The following is a 15,876-nucleotide window of genomic DNA, read 5'->3' as shown; positions in this document are numbered from 1 at the left end:
CTATTTTTGTCGCTTTTCCAGTGGCCCATGGCCCACTCTGTACATATTGACAAATAATAGTTAGACACCTACAGTAGAGAACACAGGAATTTTCAATGGAGGGGACATGATAATTGATTACAATTTTTTATTATTTTGTCCAATCTAATAAATTCAGACGTTTAGCAGGGTATTTGAAAATATATAGGGGCAAATAAGCCGTTGGTTATTTGAAAATTAGACTCACCCTAAAAAACAAATGTTAACATGACTTCAAAACACACATATTTAAAATTATAGTTATTAATATTAGTAAATCAATATATAATTTATAAAAATGATATAATTTGTTCAAATTTTAATTTTAATGTACCGGCAATAAAAAAATATCTGCTTACAACTAAAAATTGTAGTAAAAAAAGTTTGGTTTCAATTGAAAAAATCTGTATGTTGACAGTTTAATAATATATCCTTAATCATGGTACAATTAATAATCTAAATAATTGAAAATATGGCTCTAAAGTATACTTAAAAATTCCAGAAATCAGAATTTGAACGAATCCATTAGGACAAAAGATGAGGACTGAGAAATGACTAATGTTAATGTACATTGATAAATCATCTTTATATTGTTATTTGTTAATAACACAGCACATTAACAGGGCTAACTATAAAGACAGCATCTGGTAAGTTCCTATATAGACATAAATAGTGTTGTACACTTCTACCTACGTTCATTATTCAACGATAATAATACAGAGAATTTCGATTAATAAGAACATTTAATTCACAGATATACATCATAACTAGAAATTTATCGTAGGAAATTACCTGTATTGTTTGCGATTAACGGATTACATACCTTCTACATGACACGTAAAGCCCAAAAATTCACAACATAAATATTCGTGAAGTATGTTATTATACACACGGGACTGTAATCAAAGTATCAAATTCATACTTATCTTATAAGTATCGCGTGATGTTCTATGGAATTACATAATTTTCCTTTTCACATTTTTGGGATTTTTATCAGTAACGTATACACATTCTACGTAATAGTTTGAAGAATGGCTATTTTTTTCTTCATATTACTGCATATTTCTGTATATTTTGACAAAATTCAAAATGTACCTATTGCATAACGAAGTGAAAATCTATAAAATTATATTTTCAATTTTGTCAAATGTACAATTCAATATACCTAATACGTTTTGTAGGCACTAAGGGATTATTCATTTTAATAAGATTAAATTATAACTTTTTAACATAGTACACAATTTTAAGTTTTAGATTTTGAGCGGAGCGTGATGAATGTGTTGATTTTACAATGAAATGCGTGTATTTTTAATTTTAATTTTGTTTGTCATCTCCTTTTGGGGGAGTAAAAATGCTTTGATTTTCTTCAACAGCTGGTAGGAAAGTGAATCTAGTCAAATTTCAAAGTAAAAAATTTCTAATAGTTTTCAAAAGTGACAGGAAAAAAACAAAAAATTAAGGGAAAACGGTAATTTTTACGTAAAACCGATTCTTAATAAATTGATTTTGGTTTTTGGTGTAACTCTAAAAAAATACCTTAAATACATGACATTTTTACAAAATGTTTAAATGTGCATTTACTATGCACCATACAATTTTCAAAATATTTTAACTAGTATTAAAATATTTATAGACATATGAAATTTTCGATTATTGTTAGTATTTTTGAACTAATGTCGTTAAAAATGTTTTCGCTCCGTCAATAACTTGAAAATGAAATTCAATAGGTACCTTGTAAGATGTATTGAATGGAATTTAAAAATAAAGTTGAATTGAAATTGAATTGAAATTCACAATAATTTTTACACTTTTTATAGTGTATTAAAATCCGCTCTTTATTTATAAGTAAAGTCGTAAAGATGATTAAAGGAAGGGAATGACATAGATAATTTAGGTTTTCAGGTTTTCGATAAATTATATTTGATAATATATTAGTAACTAAAAGTTGCTAAACTTAACATAAGTAACTTTTTTATTTTTATGGATGTATTTTATAATAAAATTGTATGTTAACTTCTGGGTTCAGAATTATTTTTGTGTACCAACATTTTGTAGGGTCTCAGTACCACTCCATTCAAATTTGTATGTATCAAAGTACTCCAAAAAAATTCTAGTTTGGAATAAGGAATTCAAAATGCATGTCGTCAATTTAGTCATTAAAATAAATAATAATAGAAAAAAGGATAAATAGAATAGGTGATTAAGATAAAAATAGTGAAGTATATATCTTTTTAGTAAAAATATGTTGTTTTGTAAATTATGTTAAAAATATGTATTTGAGTATCGAGTACGTTAATAGTTAGTTCTTAGGCAATTGTAATATTGAATTTACTCCTACCCGGTGGCTGGTGTATATATTTTATATGTACACTGAAAACATATAAAAGTACGAATTATTTAAGAAAACATTACTATCATGATGGGTGTAATATTATAGTACGAGTATAATACTGTTATGGGATTCTTGGTGCATCGTTTAGAATTCAAGGCTCAAGCTAAGCCCTATATGGCTATAACTTTTGCAATTCTTGTCTTTGCAGCGGCGTATAATATCACAGCATAATATTTTGAATTTTGATCTTTTTTTTGTGTTGAATCCGACCGTCGATGAAGTTGTACACGTATGCGATACAATTACGGAAACGTTGAAAACTCTCTACAGTAGGTACTCCGCGTGAGTCATAAGTCAGGTATAGTATACTCATGTTAGTATAAGCAAAGAACAAACGTATAAGCAGCTGCCGTGAGTGAAACATTGAGAGAGAGAGACAAACATTGAAAGATAGAGAGAGAGAGAAAGTCTGTCAACAAAGAATACGATTGGGCTGGTTTTTACGATAAAACATTAAACATCACGTCCGATCGAAAAAAACACGTGGGAGCCGTAGTGGCGTGTGGCATGCTATTTATTAATCGTACCAGCGACGTAGGCGTATGTGTATACACGCTATACAGTATACACACTATTCACAATATGCACTTGATGTGTCGGAATTTTTATTGTAGTAGAGTTTATGATATCAAATACGCGGTAAACGCGTTTGTGTGCAGCGTGTAGTTTATCAGAGCTATAGTATATTAAACGAGGTGATTCTTTTATCACTATACGTCAATACATTTTACTCGTTTCCGAAAATATGTATTTTTCTGCATTATTTTAAGTAATTACAAACGTACAGCAAAACAATCATTTTGAAACATATATTAATTATTTGCACAATTTTTAAGTTAAACATACTATTATTGTTTTAAAGTCCAGTCGAGCGAATAGTAGATATATTATAATATACAATAAACCAGTAGTTCAGTTGCCACTCCGCTCTACTCGTCTTTTGTGTCTAATTTATTATGATAATCACTAATTATTATTAAACGTAATACATCTACTAGTTGTTCGATATTCCTATTTTATCTATAGTAATTCTCAGAAAAATAAACTACTTCGGAGTATGAATCAAACGTGCACATCTACTTGGTAATTTACATAAGTAATGTGGTCGGATTGACGGCAATAACTACAAAAATCCGCATTGTAATGGACGGCTCTCGAATCGTGGGAAAAATAGTTTTCAAACACCAACAAATTTACCGAGTCGAAAATAATGACCGTTTGCTCGTTGAATAATCGCTCTGTATAATATAAATATATAATAATATTATATTTTAATGTTGAGTGCGCGTGGCGCACGTAAATATAGACGCAGGAGCAGCAGATGTGTTGAATCGTGCGACTGTGCCACGGCGGCGCCGGTAGGTACATATAAACCGCACACAGGAGTAAGCCATGCCATTCATCGCAGTGCGCGCGACCGCGTACGGTTCACGGCCGTCTTCCCGTCAATCGATTTGTACTAACGTTTAGTAATAACAATCACAATCACAATAATAATCATCACGAAATATCGTACCATATCGATCTATAATTAATTAGTATTATTATAATATTATAACGTGTGTATGGTTTTCAGTTTTCGGTTTTAGTTTTATCTCTCTCTCTCTTATTCCGACAACGACGTTCCTTTCCACGAGATTTCACCTGAAACGCTACACCGGCTCCTCGATCGCTGCTGCAGCAGTCGCTAGTAAGTATTATATTATTACATAATTATTATTCATTCACCAAATCGAATTCCCTCGTCAAAACTTACTACAGCAATATCGTAACAATATTATAAATTTATAACCAACGTCAATGATATTCCGAATGTTGTGTGCTACAATATTACAATAATAGAAGAAGTACATACACCTGCAATTTACCTACCCGCATATTGTTGAGGTGCTGCAGCTGCAACACTAAAGTAAAATTACATGGAGCGCATGCGCTGGAGTCCGTTGCCGTTATATTGATCGACGGCGCCCGGTTGTCGTTCAAAAATAAATTCGCATGTGCTCAGCGTTGTGCCTCGTGTTAAGAGGATGTCAACGCAGTATTTGTTTCTCTCTTTGGCCCACATTCAACACGGACGAAACGCATCTTTCTCAAAGTCATTTTTTTCATGATTAGAGTTGAATAACCTATTGCATACATTATAGATGATTTTATTTTTGAAGGTACGACACATACCGATTTGTACAAAACATATTGCCCCAAAACAATGTGATATCCATTTAAATTTACAAATTTTACTTTTTATTTTTCAAGTTGACTATAAAGTCAAATATTAATAAAATATGAAACCGATACCTATGTCGAACTCTAACAAATATCCTCTATAATTTTTGTAATAGTTGATTTTCCTTTAAGATTACTCAAAATGATAAAAAAACGATTTTACGAGATTGCGTTTTATCTAGGGTTTTATCTATGTTGCTCTTGGGTCTGAGAGATAACACACATTTTGCGCTGACATCCCCTTAACAAAAGTATACTATTATTTGGCGGTTATTCAGTATACTTACAATCATCTCTCGTATCTATGGGTCATATCAAGATCGAGTACCTAAAAATCACGTATATTTCCACTTAATGCTTATTAGATATTTATTTATTTAAAGCAGCACAGGTTTACAATATTTTCTTATTCTTAATAATCAGGTTTCCAATAAGTTAGATTTTGTTTGACATAGGAAAACACCACTGAAAAACACACCTTCAACATTTTGGCGCTTCCTAAAATTTGTCACCTCGCGAAATTGACAACCACTAAAATTAATACAAACTTCTTTTTTTCAAATGATAGTTTTTATTGTGCATTTATTAGCTGATCATTTTTTTTCATTATTATTGATGTATAGGTAAACGCCTAATTCAAAATTCGAATAAGTATTTTCTCAGTTATTAAAATGTTTATATTAAGGAGTAAGTTCTTAAAAATATAAAACAGATTTATAGTTGGTATTAATATTTATTATATACTTGACAACTTTTAAAAATTAAAAAATATGATAGAATACTAACATTTTTAAATCACAATAGCGTCTATAGCCCCCACGTCTTCCAACCACATTAACACGAAACTTATCCTTGATACACAAAGTTAAAAACTATTCATTTGAATTTTGATTTTGCCACATCACAATTGTTGGAAATAAGTTAAATAATTTACCTTAGAAAAGGGAGGGGGGTTCCATTTAAACAACAGTACTTCATTAGAGACTTCTTAGGTAGTAGGTACGAAAACTCTCAAGAATTTTTATATAAAATGGACTTTAAGTATACTGAGATCTTGTCTATCTGCACTATTGGGTAAAAATGGGGTGATCGTGCTTGGTGAATCATCCTGTATAATATAATAGTTTATCATGAACATATTATTATACAATACATAATAAACGTGCAGGATGTAAGCTATATTATGTCGTCGAGACGTTGACCAGTGTACGCGTAGTATGTTTTAATGGTGACAAACTGACAACTTACGGGTCAATAAAATGGAATCAAAAAATTGATCACGCAGTTGTAGCAACAATAAAATTAAATTTATGATTTCGAAGTCGAAAACTTCTTTTTTAATGGAATTTATTTATTTTTTAAATTATGATAATCGAATTAATCTGGCTTCACTACATTTTTTTAACTTTAACCCTTTAATGTTAGATGCTAATATACTATATACTACATTAAATACCGTTACTTTTATAAACTTTAAAAGGCAATAAGCCAGAAAGTATGTTTAGATTTAGTACATCGATATATTTATAATATAACATCGGTATTTTAATAAATTGGAAAGTCAGTAGCTCTAATTCAAATTAATAATACGGACATTGTAATGCAGTTTTTTTTCAATGTAATATATGACTAATAGCCTCTCGTTTAACTTGGTCTAAACAGAAAAGCTTATAATTGTTCTAAAAATGTGAAAATAGCCATTTTATTGAATTGTGTATTTATAATATGGATAAAAATATAATTTTGAAATCGGTCGAATTTTGAATAATAAAAGTAACTTATATTTCAAAAATACAGAATATAGGTAATATTGTATAATTGTATGGTTTTCAGTGTCTCCGCACTTAGATAACTAATGCTACCTAATCTAACAGGTAATAAAGAACACACTATTCGTTAGCATCGTCTCTATTATTGTTTTTATATCAATATATGATTATATTCACCATGCACTGATGTGTACAAATCAATTTTTTAGTCCGATGATTTTCGTAACAAAATTAATCTGTCGCTGGGAATACTTCAAATACTTTTTAATTATTGTTCTATAATTTCGTTACAAAGATCAAATCACCGTGGGCCTATTAAATTGACTTCTGCATTGCAGTTACTGGTGGATATATGAAAATAATATATGCAATTTTAGCGAGTAGTGTGTTCTTTATTACCTATTGAATTAGCATTAGTTATCAAAGTGTGAAAACCATATGACATATGACATAATAACCTAACCTAGCCGCATTGTAGTTGTATACAATTTTACAATAATATTATGCTGTCTGTATTTATGAAAATATAAGTTGCTTTCATTTATTCAAAGTTCATTTAGATTTCAAAATTGATTTTTCTCATATTTCAATTTTTAAATAAATAACTCTAGAAATTGAATTTTTAAAAAAATGTTAAGAATTTTTTGATATAAAAAAGGGAACAGAGACCTATGCATGTGTAGAACAAGGGTTACCAACCCATATAGTTGGGAACGAACGTGAGAAAGAGAATTTAGGGATTTAGCGTTTTAGATGTGTCTATCTCGTAAAAGATATTTGCATTATGTATAATTTTAGTAGGTATACTATTTTTCACTGGTATCTGGAATCAAACTGATAGTTTTTGCCTCTAAATTGATTACTTATAAAAATGTGAACTATGTCTACAATTAAAATTAACCTTCTAGTAATTTTGTATAATTTTAGGTTTATTGGTGTATGTCATTTTTTATGTGATTTAATTAAAATAAGTAATTATTTAAAATTATTTATCTATGTAAGATAAGAAAGAAAATTATTTGAAAATAAGTATTTAATTTTACATTATTATTAATTATACTTTGAGAATGTACTCAAAATATTATGTTTAAGCACTTTTCTACAAGTATTTTAGACATATATTTGAGTAGGTACTTAAAAATTATTTTAATACTTTTACTCAAGTATACCTACTGTGACCATATTGTATTCTGTGGAAGGTTTTTTACGTTTCCTCACGTTCATCTACATTTTTATACCTACGTGCTACTGCTACAAAATATAAACGAAATGTGACACTGGCGTTTTCTAATGACGTTTGTTATTATTCTTTTTTACAACTATAACCGTTGAATACTTGTATTTTTAATTGGGTAACAGAAATACGAAGTTACGACAACGAGCACTGATTAGGTCTACACGCTACCGACGCCAACTATGAGCAGCAATTTATAGTTAAAACGTCTGTCAGCGAGTAACGGTCAACATTTTACAATATCATATTATTATTACAACAATATAAATATTTCTGTTGATTTATTCTATATTTGATATGTAAGCGCCGTAAGTGTAACGATTAATTGTATTATCTGGCCAAAAGACCTTTAGCCGTGTAATAAATTATACTTTTGGTACTGTATTAGTCTATAGTCTATACTTAATGCATAGAGTAACATAATATTAAGAGTTATGACGACTATATTTACTGAAAATGATCTTAAGATCAATTTTATATCACTAGTATTATACACGCCTACTTGTGTTTATACATATATGCATTAGCATGCGGCAATTGAATGTCATTGTTACTATTACCTAGGAAGTAGATACCTATAAAATTGTTGTAAATTTGTACCTGTAGCATACAATATTAACTTACGAATTTATAATATTTATTTTAAGATAAATTTCTCGTTCGAGTAGTGCATAAATGATTATCTTCGTGAAAACGCATCAGTTAAGTTTGCTAGTTAATGCAACGCTAAAAAAATAACTAAGGTATAATTTAAAACTCAAAAGCAAATGTATAGAAAGTGAGATATTGAGTGAATAAGTTTGAAATATGTCTTCCTCTTTTACTTGCACGGAAACATGCATATTGAAGATGGGTCGTCTGATTTCATTGCAAGTTTATCAATCGCTATAGTTAGTGCTTTATACAAAATACATAGGTACTATTTGCGATTCGAATTAACTGTTATAGTATACACCCAAGTAATTTACCAATATAGTAATGTGTACCATAAATGCAAATAATAATCATAATGCATACTATAAGGATCAATTCAATTTTTAAAAAACTCACATTATAAATACAGACAATCACTGTCCAAACTCCGATCAGCTGTTTGGATAAAAATAAATACATACAATGTGTATACATTTAAAAAAGTTGCACCTGTTCAGTCGATTTTACAAAAAGTATCATAGTGGTATATACATAAACATAAGTTTATAATATTTTTAATATTGTTTTTATAATAATATTATATTATTTACATAATAATTTGTTTTTATGGTTGTGAGTGTGCGCGTTGATGATTTAAGTGCTGAAACAAAAATTATACTAAAGATTAAATCTTAACATACGTCTGTATACTATAGTATTTAATTAGACACAATAAGCTAATCTGCAATGTGTTTAGTTTGACCTAACTTAAAGATACGGGTCATTAATCCTTTTTATAACAAGGATTTAATTATATTATGTTTGTTTAGTTAAATATTAAGTACTGACGATCAATGTAAAACATATTTGTAATCTTATTAGTGATTCACACGTTGTGTTGGGAATTAACCAAATATACCTATTTATATGTATGAACATTTTTATTAGTTATAGTAAAGAACTGAACGACCGCATACAGCATTACAACACAAATACCACAGTAGTTTGGGCAGTTGTATCGAAAAAAATAAAATGACTTACGACGACCTATTGCACAAAATCGGCGATTTCGGGAAGTACCAGAAAAGAATTTACTTCTTCCTGTGTCTTCCCGCAATATCGTGTGCTTTGCATAAGCTGTCCGGAGTATTTATCCTTGCCAAAACCGATTACAGGTACATACAATTTCAACGAAGTGTAATGTGCTTATTATATACATACATGATTATCAATCTATATGTATGTATATGTGTGTTATATTATATATACGAATCTATTTATATTATACTTTATTATGTAAACCATTACTTAGTTGATTTTTCGTTCTATAGATGTCAATTACCGGGTGAGCCGGACAATGCTTCGTATGCTTTACCGCCCAACATCATGAACATGTCGTATCCATTCGACTATAAGTTGGATCATTTTTCTTCGTGTAAAATGTACGACACCAATTTCACTGAAGCGTATTACTCGTCCAATACGACGGCGAACCAGAGCATAAACTGCCACCGGTGGATATACGACAAGGGGTCAAACCAAAACACCGCAGTGATGGAGGTGAATTATTATTAAGTGCTCCAATTCTTTTACAATATGGTTTAAAGTGGTAAAATTTTTCGTATATACAGTTCAACTTGGTGTGTGACAGAGCTTGGTACAAAGGCACCGCGGACTCTATGCTCATGGTCGGTGTCATGTTAGGATCGATAATATTTGGATATTTGTCGGACCGGTGAGTTATTAGATAATAGTTTAATCAATAGTAACTTAAATCGTAACACTTAACACGAATAATACGAAACAAATTGTATGTTATATAATTATATTCGTATATATAGGTGGTATACATTTATGTACCATAATCAATGTGATAGTATGCAATTTAAATGTACATTATTTTATATAGCACACTATGTGGACAAGTGGAATATATTCCATCATACTTATAAGTGGAACTTACGCACTGTATATTCTATGATATAATATACTTTTTTTTTAAGACATCGATTATTTACAATATTTTTACATTAAATACAATAAGTCATAGATATACGTATAAAATAGAATAGACGGACAGGACTACTGGATCCTACTTAAAGTATAATTTATTTTATTATATACCTAAAGTAGGCACCTGCTACTTATGTATTATTATTAAAATTTTCATTAGTAAAATCGAAGTCAGCAAAACTTTTTGTGACGTTTATTTCTTTTAAATAATTATCAGCGTATAATCTGATAATTTACGTAACATAAATTAATCTAATATTAATGCATTTACCTACCTAATAATAACGTATAATAAATTATAGCTATAAATAAATCTGACATAAATCATTTATAAGTGTGCTTTAGAGAAAAATATTGTGAAATAAAATTACTGCGTGTAAGTTGTAAGTAATATTAAGAATTAAGATGACTGTAAAATATATCGATAAGTCCGTATATAATACTATAAACAAATTGTATGACTTATCTGTACATTTTTATCGAACTCAAACAACTACCTACCTTGTTTTTTAGGTAATAAAGTATGAATTTAAATAGGGATATTTATTGGGTGTTACCACTGGGTATCTTCCCTAATCTAACTATTCATATTATTCTTACCTTTCTTATATCAAACCTACTTATTGTACAAAAAGCATGTATAGATTGTAGATTTCTTCAAATAAATAAGAAAAAAAAAAAAGGATATTATATAATTTAGACTTTGATCACTAATAAACATGCTGGAACTATAAGAGTAATGATAATATTATATTATATCCTGTTTATATTCGATGATGTATATCAGATTTGGGCAAATTGTTATAATTATTCGAAAATGTTCAGTTAAACCTCTCTTGATGTACACCTATGATCATCGTACGTCCGATGCCTATACTATAATCGTGTACTATACTTTTATTGTTTTCAGGATTGGAAGAAAAAATATTTTTATAATATCTGTTTGGCTGCAGGGTGTCGCCGGTATCGGTATGGCATTCACACAAGAGTACTGGAGCTTTACATTTCTCAGAGTACTGGTGGGAGCTTCTACTTCAGGGCTATACCTAGCAGCTTATGTCATCGGTAGGCCGTGTACCATAACTAAGCTCTTACTTATATTTAGACAGCAATATTCAATACGAAACTGAGTGGTTGTTATACACTTAAACAATGCACACTGCAAATGGCTATATATAAATTATATGGACATTAAAATGTGACCTAATAAATATTTCACTGTTTAGTCAACAGGTAAAAACTGTTTATCGTGAAAAATGTCCTATTAATAAATAAATTTTTAATTCTTTATAATATTTTTTTGCATATCGTCGCATAAAGCAATCATTAAATTAATTTTAATGTTTATTACGTAATATAACATCTATTGTTGTACTATTTCCATTCATAATTTATTGATAATTATTTACGTTTTTTCGATTTTTTTATTTATATATATATTATATTTATATGTACATAAACGCGTTGCATTAAAATGACGTGTATTTAAATATACGTTTCCAAAACGTGAGATGTTTCTGTTTCAAATTATTATAGAATTACGATTATTTACAGGTTTGGAATTTGTCAGCCCCAAATATCGAATGGTGGTTGGCGTTGTCATACAAATGTTCTTTTCTGTCGGTTTTCTTTTAACATCCGCATTTGCGTTCACCTTCCGCAGTAACTGGAGATACTTTCAACTGGCTATTACCATACCAACTCTGTTTTACACGACCTATTATTGGTCAGTAGTGCACTAATTGGTTTCGTACCACCAAAGTTTACTAAAACTAATTTTTAACTTTTAAGGTTTATACCAGAATCGGTGCGTTGGCTACTGGCCAATGATAAACAGGAGAAAGCCGTAAAAATTATCCAGAAAGTGTGCAGGGTGAACAGTGTGGACATTTCAGACAAAGACATAATTGAAATATTGGAAAGCGATTCTGAGAAAAAGTCCACAGTACAGCTCGATACTCAACCAAAAGCGTCGTTTTTCGATCTATTCAAACATCCAGTGATTTTGAAAAGATCTATCATCATAATGCTTTTGTGGTAATGACAGTTGATGCTAATTAACTAGATTGATGAGATCTAATTTAATTAACCTATAAACCTACTATCAAGAGTTTATACAGTAATATTTATATTATGAAGATGATATATTTGCCATATACCATTATATTAGGTACGCTTATGATTGATAATATAATTATGTTTGAAATATAATTTATTGAAATCAAACATTTTAATTGTTTAATAATGATTGAAATATGATGAAACTAAAAATGTACAGACATATTATTTACAAGAAATTAACAATCAAAATAAAATTTTTTTTTAAAATCATTCTCACTCAACATATACATTGTAACTTTCAAATAATATTGTCATCGTATTTTCAATCATTATAAATTTTTTCAGGAGATATCTGTGTATATCTCTCGATATCAGATCAGGTGACAACAATTGAATACCTTGCAGCTCTTAAAATGACACTCAATAGTCAATGCTTGAATGTACATATTATCATGAAATATGAATTACTGAGCCCACAAAAACTATAATTTTTTAAATTAAAAAACTGGGTGTCTGCTTATGTTTGCTTAATTATGCGTGTAACGTATTTTAAAATTATTAAAATATTCATTTTTTTCCTGTTTCTTTCATCTATATGAGCAGAAACATTTTCAGTTATTATCACAGTTATACTTTTATTTACATATTTAAATTTAAAAAAGACTTAAAAAATTGATGTTATAACAAAACAATGTAACATGACTATAAATAGTATGAATATTACGAAATAAATATGATGTATATTCTTCTGTTATAAATATAAGTTAGTTTAGTAAAATAATTTGTTGTTTGCATACAAAATAGCAAAATCCGTTCGTACACAACTTTATATTAGAATTAATATTATGCATCTTAAAACAAAAATATAAATGTAATTGAATATTATTTTATTTTTTTTAGGTTTGTAAACAGCACTGCCTATTATGGTCTGTCTTGGAGTACTTCCAATCTTGGGGGAAATCCATATTTTGTGTTTAATTTAGCCGGTTTGGTAGAGTTTCCGGCTTATATATTTTTGTTATTGACCCTTAACAAATGGGGCAGGAAGATAAATATATCTGGATTCCTAATATTGGCCGGATTATCACTTCTTGCAACGCTAGCTGTGCCTAAAAGTAAATAATATGTACAGTTTATATGTGTTGATGAACGAAATCGATAATTATTAACATTTTGAGATTACTTTAACTTTTTATTTTATTTTATCACTAAAAGTTACTAATTACCTTTAATATCTAATGTGTCATCTGCTCTGTTTTATATTAGTTTGATTGACAAACTAAAAATGTCACTTACAAATGGTATTTAATTCTAGCTAATACGTGGATGGTTATCTTCTGTGCGATGATGGCTAAGCTAGCCATAACTGCGTCATACGGAGCCGTTTATGTCTATACCGCAGAACAGTTTCCGACCGTGGTGAGGAATATGGGCTTGGGGGTAGGATCGTTTTTCGCCAGGATCGGAGGAATTGTGGCGCCATACATCAACAATACGGTACGAAGGTGCATTAAAGTGCAGTTAGAGAGCACTGCACGGCGTTTACGCGTTGCATATTATAATACTATACAGGTCACCAATTTCCTTTTAATTTTCAGGCTGAAATGTGGGTCAATATGCCGTTGGTTGTGTATGGCGGTCTTGCATTGTTGGTCGGAGTGTGGTCGCTTGTGTTGCCCGAGACGCTAAACAGAAAACTGCCAGACACCATCGAAGATCTCATTGAAATGTCAGAAAAGTGAGTAAACTTAACAACCTTCTGTATAGAATGAAAGTACTTCATTGTACTTTGGAATGCAAAGAAATTAAGTTGAATTCATCGAGCGGGATTTATTTTTAACTCTCTCTAAAATGTGCATTGTAGGTACGGCAATAGGACTAGGTGTAATAGTTAGTGATATTCGATAAAGTTAACAACAAAATTAAAAAAAAAAAATTCCGAGGAAAAAAACCAATTTATATTTCATATTATGTTGTATCCGTAGGTTATATCCATATTAAAATATTATGAATTCATGAATTCGCAAATAAACAAAAATTTTTGTGTTTGGTGTATCCATACTCAATTTACTTTCAGTTATTCTAATTGATTCAAATATGCTAATTTATGCGTGTCAACTCAACCCACCACGGCCGGTTGGATACAGAGAAAGATATAAAATAGTATGCACCATTAAATTTTTATTTAATTCATTGGATTTCGAAACACCAAGTTATCGTGTTATTATTTTGTCTACACAATAGTGCAATGTGTCATATATGTTGATAAAATACCCATGTTTATAATGTGTTTATGTTTAAAAAGTCTTATGCGTAAGTTATAGCTCTAAAGGATGTGTTTAAAGATATACTTCAATTGTTAGTAGGTATATTGTGGTTGAATATTACTAATCAATGTATTGATGAATTTCAACAGCCAATCATTATTGGACGGAATATATAAGGATTACAATTTAGCACACTATTCTCGTACGTTTGGACTTCTAAACAGATTCTTTATTTTAATGCTAAAAACAAACTGAAACACGGATCCAAAAATTAAAAAAAAAAAAACTTATAATATTTATATTATACATACATACCGTAATCGTATGGATACTTATTTTAGCGTATATGAACTATGGAGACAATAATATTCTCTCAAGAGTCAAGATGACCATAACACTAGATGAATGACTTGATACCTATAATTATTATTTATTATATATACATGGCCTTACTTTATTTATTTAGTAAACATTATAGGATTATATTATTTCCAAAACTATATTCATTTCTATTTTATTCTGCTGCTTCTCGGAAAATTAAATACAGAATCGGGGGAAATAGAAATTTTAGGATTTATGCACAGTGTAAATATATTGACTTAAAAATAGACTTAAACTAAAGTATCTTAAATAATTAAATTAAAAAAAAACACGAGTAATGGACGAAACATATTGTATTTGTTTTATTCATAGGTGATACATTTGATTTATTTTTACATCAATAACAATATATTATTAACATTTATTATAGTATATTTATAGATTAATATATGTATGTTTATTTAATGATTTTTTCAAGGAAATACAAGCCAGTGCTTACGAATGAACCGGCAACAAATGGTGATGCGAACAAGGATAAAGACAAGTATTAAAGTATTAAATTATGTAGGTATATAATGATATTTTGTATTTTTCCACTATGAATAATAGTTACATATTTTGTAATAATATGAATTAATGTTTCGACTGCTATTTTTTTTTGTAACTACTTACTATTAATCGACAACTTAAACATTGTTGTTTGTGCCCATTTTGTACTACATAATTATGTTTTTGTAACATTTTGAGTGAATTACATACTATAATAATATTAATATTATTTGTGTTATTTTTATTTTTATTTTTTAAATTATGACCTTTTCAATTTTGTATACAGTGCAAACAGTAATCAATCCTTCGTTTAAACAAATATTTTAAAAAGATTCGTTCGACTGGACTGCATTGTATTAATGGATTTATATTATTAAAACCACAAGTGATTTTTTA

The 15,876-nt window shown here is 29.2% G+C and overlaps 1 protein-coding gene across 1 annotated transcript; it reads left to right on the top strand.

Annotated features, from left to right (window-relative positions):
* Positions 1–3,792: 3,792 nt before the first annotated feature.
* LOC111026179 (organic cation transporter protein) lies at positions 3,793–15,876 on the top strand. The gene is made up of 11 exons (XM_022304239.1): positions 3,793–4,100; positions 9,218–9,444; positions 9,601–9,829; positions 9,901–10,004; positions 11,193–11,347; positions 11,837–12,008; positions 12,074–12,319; positions 13,244–13,458; positions 13,659–13,840; positions 13,942–14,081; positions 15,410–15,876. The coding sequence occupies exons 2-11, from the start codon at positions 9,302–9,304 to the stop codon at positions 15,480–15,482; spliced, it is 1,659 nt and encodes a 552-aa protein (XP_022159931.1). The 5' UTR covers positions 3,793–4,100; positions 9,218–9,301; the 3' UTR covers positions 15,483–15,876.

The sequence above is a fragment of the Myzus persicae genome, unplaced genomic scaffold, assembly GCF_001856785.1.
Source record: "Myzus persicae strain clone G006 unplaced genomic scaffold, MPER_G0061.0, whole genome shotgun sequence".
NCBI lineage: Eukaryota > Metazoa > Arthropoda > Insecta > Hemiptera > Aphididae > Myzus > Myzus persicae.
This window is presented reverse-complemented; position numbering and strand designations above follow the sequence as displayed.